At 37.4% G+C, this 19,566-nt stretch overlaps 2 protein-coding genes across 4 annotated transcripts; one reads left to right on the plus strand and one right to left on the minus strand.

Annotated features, from left to right (window-relative positions):
• The first annotated feature begins 4,306 nt into the window (after window positions 1-4,306).
• LOC131321881 (actin-related protein 8) lies at window positions 4,307-13,362 on the plus strand. 3 transcript variants are annotated; one of them, XM_058352867.1, is made up of 12 exons: window positions 4,307-4,828; window positions 6,478-6,563; window positions 6,907-6,977; window positions 7,182-7,249; window positions 7,698-7,759; window positions 8,661-8,758; window positions 9,338-9,419; window positions 9,821-9,963; window positions 11,297-11,445; window positions 12,136-12,269; window positions 12,456-12,574; window positions 12,939-13,362. In XM_058352867.1, exons 1-12 carry the CDS (start codon window positions 4,455-4,457, stop codon window positions 13,011-13,013), a joined length of 1,461 nt encoding a protein of 486 aa, XP_058208850.1. In that variant the 5' UTR covers window positions 4,307-4,454; the 3' UTR covers window positions 13,014-13,362. The 3 variants fall into 3 exon arrangements, with proteins under 3 accessions (XP_058208850.1, XP_058208851.1, XP_058208852.1); XM_058352869.1 differs by having other exon boundaries at window positions 4,782-4,828; window positions 7,166-7,249; XM_058352868.1 differs by lacking the exons at window positions 12,136-12,269; window positions 12,456-12,574; window positions 12,939-13,362 and having other exon boundaries at window positions 4,323-4,828; window positions 11,297-11,449.
• Window positions 13,363-16,312: 2,950 nt separating this feature from the next.
• Window positions 16,313-19,113, minus strand: LOC131321882 (GPI-anchored protein LLG1-like). Its single transcript, XM_058352870.1, has 3 exons — window positions 18,733-19,113; window positions 18,512-18,568; window positions 16,313-16,956 (listed from the first exon to the last, which is right to left on the minus strand). Exons 1-3 carry the CDS (start codon window positions 18,869-18,871, stop codon window positions 16,601-16,603), a joined length of 552 nt encoding a protein of 183 aa, XP_058208853.1. The 5' UTR covers window positions 18,872-19,113; the 3' UTR covers window positions 16,313-16,600.
• Window positions 19,114-19,566: the final 453 nt, after the last annotated feature.

The following is a 19,566-nucleotide window of genomic DNA, read 5'->3' on the forward strand; positions in this document are numbered from 1 at the left end:
TCAACTCAAAAAATACTCATTACTCCTTCTTTCAATCATTACTTTCCACTCATTAACCATATCTCCTATCATTATTCTCATTTCTCTCTCTATCTCTCTCTACTCATTACCCCTACTTTCAATATTACTCTCATTTCTCTCTCCAGTCATAACCCCAAGAAATTTTCAAAAATTTATTAAAAACTCATCCGAACACGCAGTTTTGTTCGGATCCCTTTTGGGACTTTTTTTGAGAAATTTTTTTGGGTAGTGAGTGAAAAGAGAAATAAGAGTAATAATTGGAGATATGGATAATGATTGAAGAGAAATAGAGATAGAATGAGAATAATGATTGAATGAGCGGAGGGAGAAATGTGGATAATGATTAAAAGTAAGGATAATGAGTGGTATTGGAGTTGGGAATTTTTTTTTTTGAGAAGGGATCCGAACAAAGCAGCATGATTTTGTGGTTGCGATGTATAATTGTGTGGAATGCTCTGTAATTGTAACTTAATTGAGCCGCAATTGGCATAGAGTCTTATTTTCGTATGGTTTGTTGCCCTTACTTTTTTAAGTGGACCCGTAAGACCATTTTAGGTTTTTTTAAGTAATTGGGCGTTTGGGTCAATTAATGTGCATTTCTATTAATCTTGCGACGAAAATAAAATGTTTTTTAATGGTTATCCAAAATACTCCTTCTACCGGTGAGAATCGAAGGATGGCATTTCGCTTTCTCCCATAAGGGGGGAAAAAAAAAGAAAAATGATATTGAGGATTCTCGTTGCACGCAACTTAGATAGATAAGGCAATAATTTACTCCACATGATTAATAGAATGATCAAGAAAGAGATCTTTTTATTATTAATTAACAAAGATCGTCTCCTCAATAATTAACTTGGATGCTTAAATATAATATAATCAGTATAGTATTATTCTCTCCCCATCCAGGGGTTTTCGAAAGGGACGGGTTTATGGGGGATATTAACGAGATAATAACAAGTTGGCATCTTTTGATCATTGGATGTTTAATATTAGAAGGATAATTTCACCAATAATATTAGTTTATCTTAATTTACACTTTGAAAAAATATTATTTCATTTTTCTTTCCGTCTTATCTAAATTTTTATCGGATTTGCATTAAGTTTTTGGATACTAACAAATCAAAATTAAAATCAAAAGCAAAAATAATTCACCAAAGACGATTTTTCTTTGAAAAAAATGTCTTTATTCATCTTTATTTGAATTTTTTCCAATGAGTTCTGCATTTTTATATATTTTTATCTAGGCAAACGATTAATTCAAAAATTTTGTCACAGCTAAACGACAAATCACTAAAAGTCAATAACGTCGACCATCTTCAAGAAAAATTAATTAGGACAAACCCAAGTACTAATTTTTTTTTTTTTTTTTGGAACTGTCCAAAAATTACTTGGTATGCCCAAGAATTAAATTGAGAAATACTAGCATAAATCACTGGATCTTCTACGTTCTCCACGTATTGATTCTCGAAGCACCTGAAAGTGGAAGCGGGACGCTGGGGGGCTGCTGTCCCCGAATACAGGGCCCACTCCGGTCTCGCTCTGATGATCGAAAGCGTTCACTTTGTAGAGCTCGTCGAGTAGAACAATTATGCACAACATCAGCTTAATTGGATATCATTAAGTGCCTGATCGAAACCTTTTTATCTTGAAAAGAATAGATCCGAAACACTGGATCAAATCCACTGTAACCCATGGACCGTGAGTTATATGGGTTCCGATCAGGCACTTAATGATATCCAATTAAGCTGATTTTGTATATAGTTGTTCTACTCGACAAGCTCTACGAAGTGAACGCTTCCGATTATCGGAGCGAGACCGGAGTGGATCCGAGTTCGGGGGTAGCAACACAGCAGCCCCAAGCGTTCGTGTAAGCGGGGGCTGCTGTCCCCAGGGGACAGCAGCGTGCTGCTGTGCAAAGCAAGTAAACAAAGTCACACGCAACCTCCAAGTAAGTGACTGATTTTTCAGTGTCGAGCGAGTATATCCTACGTGATATCTATTCGGTGCATCCGAGCCGTTCGATACGCTTTTAAAATGTTCGGATTGAAACCCTCTCTCTCCTCTCACTCAACTCTTTCTCTCTCCTTTTTCTTTCTCCAAATCTAAGCCGTTCAAACATGCAATAAACAATTCGGATGCGCGAGCGAGCACCACATAGTACCCGCTCGGCACTAAAAAAAATTGCCCCAAGTAAGTAATCAAGTGAAAGACAATCACGCACCCTCCAAGAAATGTTGCCACTGAGACTTTTAGAAAAAAATCTGGTTTTGTCTTTAAATGAATTTTTTTTGCGTCAAATTTTTTTGACTTTTGTCTAGACGAATCAGAAAAATAAAAATAAAAACGTTTACCCAAATATTTTGAATAAGGACCACTTTTAAGTAAAAAAAAGTCGGGTAGAAGGAATTTTTTTTTACTTTTCCGATATGTCTCGATGAAACGAATCAAAAAGTAAAAAAAAAAATTGATGCAAAACTAACAAACGTGAAAAAAATTCAAATAAGGACAAAACCAAAAAAGTGAAAAAAGTTAGCCGAACACCAAGTAGAGTGACATTACATCATGTATGAATTACGAGAGTACAAATTACGGGACACTATATCAATGGAGTATGTGAGAGTCCACGAGTTAACAAAGTTCAACAATTCAACTACTATAAACTCAACCCAACTCAAGTCCCCGTCAGAGGGAGAAACAATCCCAATAGAAGAATACCGACACGCAGATGGAAAGAATCGAATTTTTTACCTTCTAGCTAGATGTAAAAGTCCTGGCCAAAGTTGGTTAAGTGACAACATTGACGACCTTTAAATTCAGACATTCTGAGTTCAAAACTTGGTAAGCTCTGCGAACAAGCCACAAGAAAAAAATCTCTCTTGAATTCCCGCTAAGGTGTGGATTGCCTGTCTTCGATTAGATTGGAGACGAAAATAGTTGGAGTACGTATAAGCTGGCCCGATCGCCCTGACAGTCGGGAAAAAAAGGGGGCTTATTTGTACGGATGGTTCCCAAAGTATTAGCGAAATGTCAATTTGGCCCCCAATTTACAAATCGTGTCTATTGCATCCCCAACGTTTACAATGCACGTTTAAATGGTCCCTGGAGCTAACTCCGTCCAAATGAACCGTTAAATGCAAGGGTATTTTTGGAACTTAGCTACAAAATATCTCTCATCTTCAACCTCCAAACCTTTGCCCTAACCCTACCGAAAACCCAGCAAACTTCTAAACCCAACCGTGAAGAGAGAGAGAGAGAGATTGATTGGTGAGGCACCGAACATTTTCGTCCAAAAAATCCCACACAGGTCAAATAGATCCCTATTCGGCGGGTGTGCACCAAACTCGAACTGATTGGGTTGTAATTTTGCAGGATTGATTTCGATCGACTATGCAAGAAACTAAGAAAGCATTTTGTTATTATTACTGTTGCTGCTACCATAACTTAAATTTACGCATAGCGGACTCTGAAACGATGTGAAAATAATTCGATTCTGCGAAACTAATGAATCTGTCTTGATTGGGGTAAGAGATTTTGGTTTGAAAAGTAAATAAAACTGTGTTAGAAATAGTTGCATAAAAAATATGAAGAAAAGGGGGTGAGCAACAAAAAGATATTGCACAAATTTTTTTTTTGGTTGGGTAGACAGTGAATCGTGTGAGAAGGGGATCAAAATACAGTGAAAAAACAAGTACCAAATTTTACCCATCTAAAATTAGCATCAGAGAGGGAGAGGCAGTAGAAGAAGAGCGGAATCTCGATGGAAATCATAATTTAAGGAGGTTCACTTACTTGTTGTGAGGGGCTTTCTTTTCTGGTGCTTAGGTTTTTTTTTTTGTACTTCAGAAATTAAACTGGTATTTTCTCGCTTTTGTGAGGAGATGTTGATGCTAGAGTTCGAGGATCCCACACTATTCTAGCCTTTAAAATCACATTTTTTTAGGTAGGGTTAAGGTAGAGATTTGGAGGTTGAAGATGAGATGATTTGTGGCCAAGTTCCAAAAATACCCTCGCCTGTAAAGGTCAATTTGGATGGAGTTAGCTCCGGGGACCATTTAACGCACATTATAAACGTTGAGGATGCAATAGACACGATTTGTAAATTGGGAACCAAATTGACATTTCTCTAATACTTTGAAGACCATCCGTACAAATAAGCCAAAAAAAAAAAGAAGGAACGATCACGCGCGAATCACGAGCCTTAGGACAACCTCTTGGTCCCGCGCATTTCAACTGCTCTGATCCAAAGGCGTGTCACTATTCCCCGTCTTCGCCCATTTGCCACGCTCTCTCTCTCTCTCTCTCTCTCTAACGACTTCCTTCAGATTTTCCCTCGAACACAATAACACATCGCCCCCCAACCAACAAGTCCGTTACCGTTACATTCCTTCTCGCTCCTCCTCCTCTTCCCCCAACTCTCTCTCTCACTCCACCACATGTGTCGCGACATGTCCACTCTCCTCCGCAAAGCCTGGGACTCCGTCTCCGGCCGCTTCGGCTCCGACTCCGGCTCCTCCTCGCCGTCGTCATCCGGCCGTCACCACCACAACCATCAGCAGCAGGAGATGATGACGTGGATGTACGCTCAGTCGTCCACCGGGGCGTTCGATCGAGTGCCTCTCGACGTATTCATGCAAATCGTGAAGCTGTTGGGGCCGAAGGAAGCGGCGAGTCTGAGCGCCGTTTGTAAGTCGTGGAAGCTGATCGTGTCGGATAATCGGCTGTGGATTTACTTCCTTCAGAATCAGCAGGAGTCCTGGGACTCGATTTTCTTCGCCGAAACGCAGTTGCGATCGGGTTATCCTCTTCAGTAAGCTCTCTCTCTCTCTCTCTCTCTCTCTACCTACCTATTTGTATTTATTGGAATGTAAATGTAAATAAATATTTAGAGCAAGTTTACCAATGAATATGTATAATGCCTTGTGAACAGTTCACAATTCTACTTTAGCTATCAATTTTTTCCTTCACAATTATACTAATACTATCTATTTTACCTAATACCAATTAAAATATTTTTTTTTCACTCATTTTCTATTATCTTTATTATTTAAAAGAGGAGAAAGGAGGGGAAGAGAGAGAAAGAAATAATAAAAAAAGAAAAGAGTGTGAATAGTGCATAGGTAAAAATAGAGTACAACTGTTCATAAATTCATTTTAGCTACTCTTTTACCTCTCCTGGTGCAGGGTGTTTTTTGAGTTTTTCCTATCTAAAGTAGCCAAAAAGCCATTTCCCCTCAGCTGATGTACTTGCTCTACGTGCCAATCCTCCTTGGTGGTTTGACTTACTTCGCCTACAGGGATGATTAATGAGCCGGACCAGCTGAGCAGTTAGTTGTTCAATTTTGATTTGAAAATTTAACGAGATTCTAAAGATGCTCAAGCTTAGCTTGTTTATGAGACAAACCGATCTCGAATTAACTTTAATCATGAGATCGAGCCGATCTCGTGTAGCTTGTGTTTTTTATACTACAACATAAGCTGAACGAGCTGAGTATTAGGTTGTTCGAGCTTGGTTTGAAAGCTTAACGAGCTTTTTAATGAACCAATTTGAGTAGCTTGGTTCATTTATAGGCCATATTCGCGTACTTGGATTTATGTGTTGCATGAATGATTATACCCTGCACTTTTTGTTAAGGAGAATGATTATTTAATCAAAGAGCTAAGTAGTAGGTTGTTCGAGCTTAGTTTGAAAGCTTAATGAGCTTCAAAAACTTGTTCAAGCTTGAATTGTTTATGCAACAAACTGATCTTGAACGAGCTCTTAACTAACGAACTTGAGTAGCTTGGTTCATTTATAGCCTCCATTCGGGTACTTACATGTGTTGTTGAATGATGATACCCCTGCACTTCTTGTTATGGAGAAAGATTATTTATTTTATGATGTTTTAGTAGTAACACGATTGTGAAATTGTTTTATGAGCTACAATTGTGAAAAGAGAACAGTTGACTGTGGTGATCTGATTTAACAATTTGGCAGTTGAACATGAGATTGAATTGCTTTTTCATATTTGGTCAATAAGGCTCTGTTTTCCGACCAGATATGAAGTAATTTGGCTTCTTAATCAAGGAGAAAAAGATCAAATTCACATATTTATTATGGAGTTGGAGCTATATCATGAGAGATTTGAGATGACTTCTCAATTGGAGTGATTTCAAATACTCCATGTTCCAGATTGTTGTTAGTAGGTATCCAAGATTCGCAAAAAAATGCATTTCTTTTATCCTGTAGTCCGCCTTCTACTCTAGTTTCACACGTCACCTCTATAGGCAGATCTCTTATACTTGTGCTGAACTTGGACATCAAAAGTTGAAATTCACATCTATCTAAACTGAGCTGAAAGTCACTAATGCGCTTTTTATTGCCCATCAATTTATTGTACTCTGGATGTATGTTTCTGCATGAAATTCTTGTTTTTTTGCGGTGCAACTAACTACTGATGTAATGGCATCTGAATGCAGAGCTCTTCCCAATCAGATGTCTCAGTTGTCATTCATGGATATATTTGGTCAGCGAGAAAAAGTCCCTGGTTCTGTCATCATTGACGGTGTGCAATTCCAGCTTCACCCATTTGTTCAATTCTAACTTATTTTTGAGCTTTTAAGATTGAATTTTTGCCCAATACTTATGCAAGAGATAGATATGGAATTGATAGTTCTGTACTTCCATGCATATAACGAAAAGCTAGTGTATTATAGGGACTAGTGTCTTCTTTTAATATCAGTAAAGTACATGAGGATTGCCAAGAGAGTTTTCTTCAAATATAAGAACCTACACATCGAACAAGTTTGAATCATTACTTAGTCTATGAATAATCTTGGTCATCTTTATAAGACCAGGTTATTCATCTGGGGAGATCTACATTAATTACTTTTGATGCTTGCAAATAGGTGGATCAGGGTATTGCAAGTTTGGTTGGAGCAAATATGAGCGTCCATCTGGACGGTCTGCTACATTTTTGGTGAGCTTCTTGTTACCCCAGGCAGTGCTGAAGCTTTCTGGATAAAAATTTTTCTTCTTAGCTGGACAATTCTTTAGTGTTTTGGCTGTGTTTTAGATTTTGACAATACCTTATTGGTATTTTTTTTGAACAGTTCCATATTCATCGTTCATAGTTTGATGAAATTGGATTTTCTTATCGGTCTTGAGGTTGTCTGATGTACAGGAATTCGGTAACATTGAGTCTCCGATGTACTCTAGACTTCGACACTTCTTCGCAACTATTTACAGCAGGTTTGTTTTGTTTCATTGGTTTCACTACATGGTGCCTTAATGGTTTCTGATTTGTGGAATATAAAGCTCGAGTCTTATCTGGATAGTGGCTTGGGAATACAAACTCATATGTGAAGGTGTAGAAGAGTCGGTTTTGGGGTGCTTACTTTGTAGGGGGGCATGAAGTGTTTGCCTCTTCTTGAAGCTTTGTTGGATTTCGTAGGGACTTTTCATTTCTAGAGTCTACATCTATGGCATGCATTCTTTGCTTCTGTCACCCTAAGTACTGATACTTCTATCCAAACAGCAGTATTTATAAATTTTTGTAACACTCCAGCAAATAAATGCTTTTTTGCGTGAAGATTATTGCTTCTTCTTCTTTCCTTTTCTTTTGCTTGACACTTCTTTCTTTCTTTTATAATTTTCCTCTCCCCTTCTTTGATACTTCATAACAATTTCTTTGTTGCAGGATGCAGGTGAAAACATCTGCGCAACCAATAGTTGTGTCGATTCCAATTTGCCATTATGATGGTAAGCTACTATCCTATTATCTCAAAATGTGTGTCCCCACTGAATCATTGTCTGCTGTTGTTTATACAAGTCTTGATGCTTGAAACTTATACTATTTTGCATTGACAAACAGATGTTAAGAATTTAGGCCTATGAAATGTGGGGCAATGATTCAATCGCCTTTGTAGGGATATTTATATTAATCTCTCAAAAATGTTGTTAATAGTACAAATCAACTATCATCCGCTGTCTGCTATTCTATTATTCTATGAGACATGGAGGAACAATCATGACTAGCTTTATTGTGTGTTCCAGAAGAGTTAGGTATTCTGTTAGATTTCTTGGAGAGTAGACTCAAAGTAACGGTAAAACCAATTGCTCACTCCTTTACCAATATAATTTTTTATGGCTTGTTTGAGAAGCATAGGTCTGGTTCTGGATGTCAAGTTGCTCCAGAACCCAGTTCCTTAAAATAACCTAAACTTATGGGACCATATGATGCTTATCCACTTTAAGGGGAAATTGAAACTGCATGGTCTTCTGTCCTTATATTACCTCCTCTCGTTGAACCTTGTGTGAGCTTTTTGGTAATTATTTTTTTGATCTGGCCAAATAAATGGAAAGGTGAATGAGTTTTTCCTTGCTCTTCGGTAACATAAATTGCTGTTGACACTTGAGAGCTTTATGGCATAAAACGAATAAGTTTGTGACTGTAGACTGAATGCTTGTAGATAAGATAAAACTGGAAGACCCATTAATCTCATAATACTAGCTTGATACATAGTTGAATGTTATTGGAAAACAAAAATCATTCTGACAGTGAATTCAAGGTGCCAGTTGCTGTCATTGCTTCGTATTCACGACTGCAATGGGACTGCCATTGATCTGATGTATATTTTTTGGTTTACTGTATGATTTCCAGATACTGAATCTGCCAAAGCAGCTAGAAGACAGCTGAAGCAAACAATCTACTCCGTTTTGTTTGACATGAATGTCCCTGCTATATGTGCTATCAATCAGGTAGATAAATTATTCAATCTATTTGTAGGTATTCCTGTTCATTTGTTATGCCGATGATATAATAACCAAAAGTAGTTCATTATTTCGCTTTCCCCATCAAATTTATCTTTCTTTGAAGCTCGGATGAAAACTCTGCTTCTACGTGCATGTTCATTCAATAATAGTCACTGTACATTTTGTTTGGCATCTTATACACTCTTAAACAATAATTCCAGTGACCAATCTGGTGTGTATGCTTTCATTAGTGATTTAGATTTTTTTTTTCATAACTTGCACTGTGAAGTGACTCCCGCATGGCTTTTTTCCTTTGCTGTTGCATCAAATTTTGCAAAGTGAGGTCTGTTGCGAGACATTATATGGCTGCCTTGTAATTGAACAATGTCAGATGCCAATTTTTAGTTATCGTTAACATGGTGAACTTTTACAAGCCATTGGAGGTCTCATCTTTGTAATCTTTATCACTTTGTTTATATCGAATTGGGATTCCTTTTTTTAATTTCTGTGCAGAATGATTGATAAATCTGCTTTTTTTTTTTGGTATAACTTGCCCCCTAAAGCAGTTGTTTGTAATCACTGCAGGCAACTTTAGCTTTGTATGCAGCAAGACGAACTTCAGGAATTGTTGTTAACATTGGTTTCCAGCAGACCTCTATTGTTCCAAGTAAGCTCTAGGATCCCCCGTTTATCTTCCTAATTTTCGAAATTGACATTGAGGGAACTTTTTATATCTTCTGAAGTTTCCTTTTGTTGTACTGGACAAGGAGGCCTAGAGCTTTATAAAACTGTCTTAATGCCATTGATTGCTAAAAGTTCCACAAAATGCTGATTACATCACTTGTGGAGTTGTCGATAGTGCTGGTTACGAATGCGCTATTACATCCATTTTCGAAATCAAGCATTTCTATTCATTCCGTTTACTTATTTGCATCTATCCCATTAAATTAGTGCTAGGTGTTCACAGATGTTTGCTTATTTTCTATTACATGCTTTCCGTTTGTCATATTTCCTAACCGTTTGCCAAGGTCCTCTGGATTACAATAAGTTTTGGATTTTGTTTTGCAGTTTTACATGGTAAAGTCATGCGCAAGGTGGGTGTTGAAGTTGTGGGAATAGGAGCATTGAAGCTTACGGGATTTCTTAGGGAACTGATGCAGCAGAAAAATATGCATTTTGACTCGCTGTACACTGTGCGCTCATTGAAAGAGGTGCCGACACTGCCCTTTGCCTTGCAGGCTCTAAGATTCATTCACTTTCCGCTTGTTAATGGGAAAAGCTTGGTCCGTAGTCTTATCGAGTAGCCAAAATATAGGGTAAATGTGACATCCAGTGTCCAAATAGAGACTCACCAATTGGTTGTTCTCAATTTATTCATCTAATATTAGCATATAGCATGCTTATGAAGATTGTCTTTCTTGCATAAGTTTACTTCATTGCAATAAGGATGAAATAAAAGAAAGCCAGTACTGTAGAAGCTGTGAAGATTCTGTCATCTGGATCAGTGGTAATTCTGTTGAAGGCCTTTTTATTAATATAGGCTCTGACATGCTGCGGGATTCCAGTGATTTTCTTTTTATTCTTGGATTTGGTCACGAAAGGAAATGTTTACCCCTTTCCAGAAGTTCACTGAAAGATCATTATTGGAGATTTTGAATGCAGATCAGTTGCTGCCTCAATAGTACATGGTTTACGTTACACTCTCCTAACAGCTAAACTTTAAGAATGTTGTTAACACAGTATTACAGCAGTTAAGTGTGCCTGAATCTCACTTCTACTTTATTATGGTTGTAGATGATTGTGGCCCATTCCGGTAGAATCTTCTGAATGCACAGTGCGTGTCATTTGTTGCGTATATAAAATACGAATTCCGTCTTTAACGGCTTAAAATTCTAGAGGAGTTGGTTGATGGAACATCTTTTTGGGTGGGGGATGGGGGATGGTATACAATTAGCATGCATTATTCTTTCATGAGTGGTTTTCGGCACCTCTTTATTCTCTCAAGGGCCAAGGCACATAAATTTACCTCTACACTATGGTTTTGGTCTTCTCATTACTTCAGCTTCAACCATCCACAGTGGGGCTGCAGAAGTAGGAGATTCTCTTAGCAATTCTTTTTACGAGTTACGGTCTTGGTCAAGTATGCTTTTGGACATGAAGTTCTCAGGGCATTCAGTCTTGGTTTCTGATTAAAACCCAAGCCAAATGGATATCTGAACTAGTGCTGCTCAAAATTTGGTGAAAGCCAATTGACAACTCAAAAGGCTTTCGTGAGATCTGGCTGTTACAACCTGAGCTTACTTGTAGCCTCATATGCTAATTGGCAGTGGGGAGAGTCCTTCTGAGTAAATGGCTTTTCAACAGTTTGAAAATTTATTAAATCATGGCGGAGGAAGTTCAATAATTTTCATAGTGCAGTGTTTCTGTTTATCGGCATCATTTTTTCTACTTTCGTACATAGTTTTGACTTGAATTTCGAAACTTTTCATGCTCAATCACACTGTCATGTGGCCTAATTTCTGTCCTGGTTGAATGCACTTACAGAAGCTATGTTATGTTGCTCTTGATTATGAAGCTGAGCTATCCAAAGATACCCAAGCAACACTTGAAGTTGCAGCAGAAGGTTGCTTCACTCTTTCAAAAGAACGATTTCAAACAGGAGAGATTTTATTTCAGCCACGCATGGCAGGAGTGTAAGTTCTTGAGTCTCCTTACATCTTGTTACTTTGTGAGAGAAAGTAGTGAAGCACTCTCCTAGAATGTCCCTTGGCCACTCTATACAAACCAAGGATTTAGTTGTGTGCTAGTTAGTTACAAACGTAACTCTCAAGGAGAATTTTGACCTAGTCTTATGTGTCTCGAGGGCTAAAGCTTGCCTTGACCATGTTAGAGGAGTACAACAGTGTCATTCCTTTTGAGTAGTACATTTCCATGCTATGAATTTTAATCATGGGGTTCATATAAAGCCTATGTGCGGGTTTTCATTACTCTAAATGAATTCTGTAATTCAATTATCAATTTGTTTATGATTGCAGTTCTTCAATTGATTACTGAATTACCAGAAATGGTATTTTATTACTTAAGTACCATGAAAATCATGTTTGATGAAGTCCATACGTGTTGATACAATAGACATGGGATAGAATCCACCTTCATTAAGGGGGCCATTGGTAGGGGGAAGATACCTCCTGAACTGCAAAAGAGAAAATTGCATGAGCATTTCAGGATTAATAGTTTTAAATCATCCAATTGATCATGGAGGTTTTTTTCATCCATAATTTGATCTATGGTAGTTAATGGTTTCCCATACTTATTGTGTTGGCTGTGTCATCCTGCTCTCTTCAGAGTTTTCCGCTTAATTAAGCATGTATTTTGTGGTACAGGCGTGCAATGGCTTTGCATCAGGCAGTGGCACTTTGCATGGACCATTGTCAAGCTGCAGAATTGAGTGGTGATAACAGTTGGTTCAAGACTGTAGTTTTGACTGGAGGGTCTGCATGTTTACCAGGACTAGCAGGTAAATTCAGTTATCTGAGAATTAGTGTTGTCTCAGTGATAAGGGTACGAAATGAGAGGGGAAATCTACAGATGCAACGTGTTAAAAAAATTCGAGTTATAGCCAACAAAATAAATAATGAAAATGAAGTGCATGCAAATGCAGAAGTGAATATCTCTGACATTTTCATCATTCTTTGTTTTCCAGAAAGGTTAGGGAAGGAACTTCATGAAGAACTTCCCAAGTCCATGTCCACTGGAATAAGAGTAATTTCACCTCCCTTTGGTGCAGATTCGGCATGGTTTGGGGCAAAGCTTATCAGTAATGTAAGCTACTGCACTATATCACCGAACTTCGTCTGACACTTTCACATATATTCATGCATGCTTGCCCTTAATTTTTTGGTACATTGGAATACTTGACAATCTAATTTTTTGAGCTCTCTCCTTTTATATGTTCTCTGCTCAAGTTAGTATTGCAATTCTCTAGAATTACAACCACATTTCTTGAAAAGTAAGGGTAAAGTAGGTTTTACAATCAGTTTTTACATAACCACAGGATCATGTGTTTAGTTGACATGGCCTCGTTTTGTGAAGTAGTACATTTTTGCATTCAAAGCTCAGGGCGAATGTGAATTTTATTAGTATGATCACCTATGAGACAAGTCTATTTCCATTTTTGTTGAAACAGTTGAGCACATTCCCTGGTCCCTGGTGTATGACAAAGAAACAGTTCAGATACAAGGCCAGACGCTTTATATGGTGAAATTGCCCAACTCATTTGCACTGGCAATCTATGGAAAATAGTTTCCACTTTGCCAACACAGCAACTCAAGTTCTCAAATATGAGGTGACAAATAATTATGCTGTTATCAGAATGGCAAATCTATTTGTTCTCAACTTTGCTTCTGAATCATAATTTGTTTACATAGTCCCTGTATTTTGTTGTATCATATAAGTGGGCACAAATGAGCATGCGCTCATGCAGGTGAAGCATAGCATATATAGCATAATTTTTGGTGAAGCACTTTATGTAAGACCTAACACAATTAAACAATTCACCTTGTTGAATGTATAATGGTTTTGGTATTGGAGTTCTCTGTTCGGGAATCCTTACTTCTGGACTTGTAGTACAGTATCAACTACATAAATCATACCTCCATTTACTGCTATGAGCCTTTTCCTCCCCATATCCCCTTTAAATACGAGCAACATGTTCCGTTTTGTGTTTTTAATTTCCTTTTGTTAACTCGGATAGATTGCTCATGTACTTGAGTTAGGCAACATCTTTTTTATTATTAGAGCATGTCCAATGTTTTGATTGCTTTTTTTTCAAGCCAAAATGTTTTTTGTCTTGCTAGTATTTTGTCAAATTTTGGCAAAGTTACCCCAATAGTGCCAAAGTCATTCTTTACGTTAAACTCATCACCGTTGTCGCAATAAATGACTGTCATTTCCTGTGCCGAGTCTGGTCTTAGAAATGATCATTTTTCAGCTTGAGAAATAGCCACCCATTGGATGTCATGTATTGGAGATGCTATTAACTAACTACTGAGTACTGACGGTATTGGTTAGTATGATGCTACTATAACATCCTGTTTGCTAGTGGTCGAATTTTTGGAAGGGATATGGGGATATAATAAGAGGTGAGATATAGTAGAAGGATGGATAAATACAGAGAGGTGATTAGTTAGACAAGATTAGTTAGGAAAAGGGAATACGAGTAAGAGGATGGCACTTCCATAGACGAATAATGGCATTTTCCCTAATTAATAGGTGGATATAGAGGTGGATATAATTTGGGCTAGGTATAGGGTGGTCATATCTTATTCCTTGGAGGGGATATAAAAATTCCTCAAATGTTATATCCAGGGTACAAGGGATGAAACAATCTCCAGATGTATGTGTATGCGGATCGCTATATATGGCCAAATACTATATGCCTATATTCGGGGAATCATGACTGGTACCAAACAGGTTGGGATCTCTGGATGTATGTGTATGCGGATTGCTACATATAGCGAAATGCTATATTCGGGGAACCATGACCGGTACCCCGGTACCGAACATGTTGGGATCTCTGGATGTATGTGCATGGGGATTGCTATATGCGGCCAAATGCTATATTCGGGGAACCATGATTGGTACCGAACAGGTTAGGATCTCTGGATGTATGCGTGTGTGGATTGCTATATTTGATATTGGCTTGGGGAATCATGACTGGTACCAAACAGGTTGGGTTTACACTGCGTTGGGCCTCTGATTAACAGGTGTTCCTACTCATTGTGTAGGGCCGATAAAATGAGGCTCAAAGTACGTAGAAGAACCAACAGCTTATGCTTTCACAAGCACGATCAGAGTAAAGTCCAGCCCAGGTACTGCCATATTTGAAATTGAATAGCAATACTACCAAGCCTCCATTTATTTTGTGCATTCACCGCAGTGAAAGCAAAGACGCGTAGGTGGTTCTGTTGGAATCACCGAATTCCCATATCATTCGGATCCACGCAACGAGAAGCACTTGCCATTTGTGAAATCTGATTTTCAACTTAAGTTCTGAAAGTAGGATGGGCCGTTCATAGCACTCCCATCCATCCCTCTTAACGATAGGGAGATTAGGAATGGCATGCTTGTTCTGTCCACATCCTCTTTGTCCGACATTCATTGACATGGAACTAGATACGATCATTCTCGCCTCACTGTGCCGTAACTCTGAAGAGCATCATCACAGACAATACTTATTACTGAGGGGGGAAAAAAAAAAAAAAAAACTACGAAGCTGTCAAGTCACTAGAAATATTAAGAATGTGTGCTGGTATATAGGTATAGTCGTATAGATGGATCGACTCCTCTCCGGTCCATGTTTTTGGAATGGGGGAGACTGTCGTGATCATGACTGTGATCGTGACTGTTCATAGGTAGATTCAATGGTTCGGATTTATTTTAAACTTTGACTGTAAGCATCCGGTATAAACCCGGCCAGCCCCTCTCTTCAAACAAGAAAATCTGGAAATTCCGTTTGACCAAAAAAAAATATAAAAAAAAGAAACAAGAAAATCTGGGCAGAGGTGAGGCAAAGGACATCTTCAATCTGTCTCTATTCCTCCAAAATAGAAAATGAATGCGACACAGAGATTTTATAAGTTATTCTCTTTTTCTTTTCTTTTTTTTCCACTTTTTATACTTTTTTGAAAGAATCTTTGAGGGATCCATTGTTATTTTTTAAAATTTTGTTCTCTAAAATTACTTTTGATCCTCGATTTTTAGAGGACCAAATTTACTTTTGGAGGATCAAATTCTAAAAAGAGCAGTGAGTCCCTCAAAGATTCTCAAAAAAATATTTAAAAAATGAAGAAAAAAAGAAAATAAATTACAAATTGGGCTTTTGATGTTAATTCAATTCACTTTAAAAAGGTACTTCAAAAATTCCACAGCAACCGTCGAAAGAAGTGACCAATACTAGAGATGAAACGAATCACGAGGTACAATAAAAAAATGGTACAGGCTGGCTCAATAAAAATAAATAAATATTTGAACTTTCCCGTCATTGAATAATTACTAATAATTAGGATTTGCCCGTGATTGAAGACAACGCGCAACGCATTCTGAACACAATTAAAAATTACAAAATTATTGACCACTCTCTCCAACGAAGCTGATTTATGCAGGAAGATTTTTTCTTAAATTAGATTCAAACAGAGTTCCTTCGTTCTAGTACATATTCGTGCCTCCAGGCACGGCTCGAACGATCAAAATGTTTATATGTCCATTTAAATATAATCAACCGATATAAATGTAATCAACTAAAAATGGTAGTGAATTGAAAAGAAAATCGTAGGTAACACGTAAAGGTAGTCAATTAGATTGAAAAATTAAGTTTAAACATTAGGAAACAATACGAACGATTCTCCAGAATTTAAACTGGAATCTATTGATTGGTATTAAACAGTAAAGGAAACTTGCTTGGGTAATAAAGTTACACGGATGAAACCTTGTAAATTTCAGCCATAAAATTTACGTGTATAGATGTTAATGGTTAAGATTTAAAGATGGATGTACGTAGGATTCATTCAAATAATGAGCTAGGTTATTATATAGATTCCTCTTCTCTTTAACAAACATGCACAGCCCATCAAATGGCCTTTCCTTCTTTGATGCCTCTGGCACTTGAAGGTTCATGAAAGTACCAAAGAAGTACTGTACTATTAAAATGGGCTACATACAGGAATAATAACAAATCAAAGGAATGTGAGCTCTAGCCAGCAGATGTGGATACTAACGCCGGCTTGATGATAATTTCAACAAGGTTAAGAAAGTACAAAAGCACTCGAACATTAAATTGCGTACAAGCCTTCAGAGAAATAGCAAAAGTAGCACTAGGAAACCCGTTGAGAGTAGTACTAGCAGTGAGGGAATAGATACGATCTGGCTTCCGCTGGTGGGAGCCGACGCTGAAGTTCCATTGCACGCAAGCCCTTGTTTACCATCCTTGCACTCACTGGCGAAAAGGCCAGGTGGGTATTTCCCATAAAGGTTGATGTAGCTAAACATGGTTGAGGCACAATCGTTGGTTAAGTCGTTCAAATCATCTACATAAGGGCAGGCGAATTCTGTCAAAGCTCCACAACACAGACTGGGCAGGTAAAGCGGTCCTTTGCACTGGCTAGTGACGATTGTGTAGTTCAAAAACTCGAAGTTCACAGGGCAAGCTGCAAATGACACAATGGAAAGATTTGAACAGACGAAACGCACCCAATTCTAGAGTCTTTAAAAAAACATGAACCCTTTGATCACCTCGTTCATTTTAGGTAACACAGCACTTGTACAATTGTGCTACAATGTTTAGAAGCGAGTTATGGTATACTTGTTCAACTTAGAAATAGCTTTAAAGCCTTAAACAAATCGAGTGATGGAGCATATCCTGCTACCAAATAGTACCGAGCATGTTGCTAAATCAATTCCATGTTACTTCATCACCTGATCCAAAAATGGTCAATTGCTCACACATGATATTATGATAACAAGATCCAACTTTAAGTAGAAATCAGATCTTTATCCAACTGCAGGTCAAACCACTTCTAAATAGTGTATCACATATATAGCCAATTAGTTGCATGATGATGGGATCAAACTCGATGAAATGCTGCTGAACTAAATCAGCAAATCCTAAGTTACATGGACAGTTCATGAATAAATTCAGCACCCGACACCTGAATAAACCTATGATGCATTATTGCTATAAAATGACTGTATCACTATTGTTCTCTCTCTTAAAGAAACAACCATTTTATCTCTCAGGAAAAATGATCACTTTTGGCAAGTCCGCTTACCCTTAACATAAGGATCTGATTCCCAAAATATGCACCAGACACCAATACCCAAGTTCATTTATGTGGATCATAACCTAAACCTACCCATTGATAGGAATGATGGTATTTAACGAGAACCCTAAGTGTTGGTGCAAGTAAATCAGCTAAAGAGCCTTCATTCTTAATAGAAAAACATTCAGTTGTATCTTTTTGCCAATATCTTGGACCGCAAACAAGGAGTCAGGTGTCCCAAATCCAAAAATTCCTTGAATTGACTAAATATGAGAAATCATTTGTCATCGGTTGAATATGTTCATGCCCAAACGTTTGCAAGATTTTTAAAGAGCAAAAACTCAAGAAAATTGTTAATAATTACTTTGGACGAAGTTTTAGCTCACCCCGGCTCCGTTCAGTTGTTGGAATGTTGCATAAGAATTGTATTCTAAAAGTGAAGCGAAGGAAAATAAAATTTATTTTTCTATTTGTATTATGCTAACAAAGAATTTAGCAAGAAAAATAAAAAAAATTACTGTATTTTTTCTGTTTGTGTTATGTTAACAAAGAATTTAGCAAGAAAAATAAAATTCTTTCATTTTTGCAAGATCTATTTTGCGAGAAACTATTTCCCGGTGAAAAAGTTGAAATTGTGTGTCCACAATTTTCTTGGCCACTAAACACTAGAGTTTTTATTCAGTTTCCAAAAAAGTTGATTTTCTCGTCCTTCCTGTACAACTGACCAAGGTTCCAAAAAAAAATCCACCTCAAAAATCCGGGGCCGCTCGCAATTTAATTCAAACTCATTCCAACTTCATGTGATTGGGACATAAGGCTCGGTTTGATTTGGTTTGGTTTACCCCGACTTCATATATATATATATATATATATATATATATAAAAGCATAAATCTTGCAGATGCAGTGTATTAAAAAGAAGAAAAATAAAAATGGGAAATTACGGTTCTTGGTCTGAAGGAGGTTCCGACCAAATGAAGCTCGATCCTCAAATACATCATCTGCATCATAATGCCAAGTAAGGACCCCAATTATTATTGTATTTGTATGCAATTGAATATGAACATAAAAATAAATAAGGAAAAACGAGTTGGTAAGTATAATGAGTTTTTATGGGCCTTTATGGCAAAGGAGTATAAATAAGACAATCTAATTTTAGAAGAACCTGAAATGAAAGTGGAAGCGGAAGCAGAAGCAGAAACAGAGAAGCCGGCCGCCAAAAAAAATACTCCTACTAATAAGAAGAAGACAAGTAGTAAAAAAGGCGACGAAAATGGAGACAAGTACGGATTTTTGTGCTCCATTTTCAGCAGCGCAAGGATCTGGTTTGGTTCCGACAGATCAATAATTCTATATATCGAATTATCGACACAATCGAGAGAGAGAGAGAGAGAGAGAGAGAGAAATCAGTGTTTTAAGCAGTGGAGTAAAAGTCGTATGACGCGGTTGTCCTAAAGAACAAGAGAATGTTTTCGCGTTTATTTGCTGTATTCCATTAACGTTCTCTCTCTCTCTCTCTCTCTCTCTCTCTCTCTCTCTCTCTCTCTCTCGTATTCGTCCTCAAGTAATTTATTGATATCTCGAGCTTTTTTCTAGTCCTCCCTCCGTCCTAAAATGGATGATAATTTTTTAAATTTGTGTCATTTTTCATTGTCTATATCTTTCAATCTATAAAGTTTTTCATGAGTTTGAAAACTTTGTATAATAAAACTAATCGAAAACTATCAAACAAGATCCATATTGCATATTATTTGAGATTCATATTGAAAGATATAAGAAATTGAAATTGACACAAATATAAAAAATTGTCATCCAATTTAGGACAGAAGGAGTAATATGGATGACCCATTAACGTTCTCTCTCTCTCCCTCTCTCTCTCTCTCTCTCGTATTCGTCCTCAAGTAATTTATTGATATCTTTAGCTTTTTTCTAGTAATATGGATGAACCGAATATAGATATTCGAATCAGTTTGTTTGTGCCTACTTTGACTAATTTCGA

This window comes from Rhododendron vialii, chromosome 4a, assembly GCF_030253575.1.
Source record: "Rhododendron vialii isolate Sample 1 chromosome 4a, ASM3025357v1".
Classification (NCBI taxonomy): Eukaryota; Viridiplantae; Streptophyta; class Magnoliopsida; order Ericales; family Ericaceae; genus Rhododendron; species Rhododendron vialii.

Coding starts and splice junctions, on each gene's coding strand:
- LOC131321881 (XM_058352867.1), top strand. CDS start 4,455: ATGTGTCGCGACATGTCCACTCTCCTCCGCAAAGCCTGGGACTCCGTC. Junction 6,564..6,906: donor TGGTTCTGTCATCATTGACG/GTGTGCAATTCC, acceptor GCTTGCAAATAG/GTGGATCAGGGTATTGCAAG. Junction 7,760..8,660: donor TCCAATTTGCCATTATGATG/GTAAGCTACTAT, acceptor TATGATTTCCAG/ATACTGAATCTGCCAAAGCA.
- LOC131321882 (XM_058352870.1), bottom strand. CDS start 18,871: ATGGAGCACAAAAATCCGTACTTGTCTCCATTTTCGTCGCCTTTTTTA. Junction 18,569..18,732: donor CGCTTCCACTTTCATTTCAG/GTTCTTCTAAAA, acceptor ATTATGATGCAG/ATGATGTATTTGAGGATCGA. Junction 16,957..18,511: donor CCTCCTTCAGACCAAGAACC/GTAATTTCCCAT, acceptor TGTCATTTGCAG/CTTGCCCTGTGAACTTCGAG.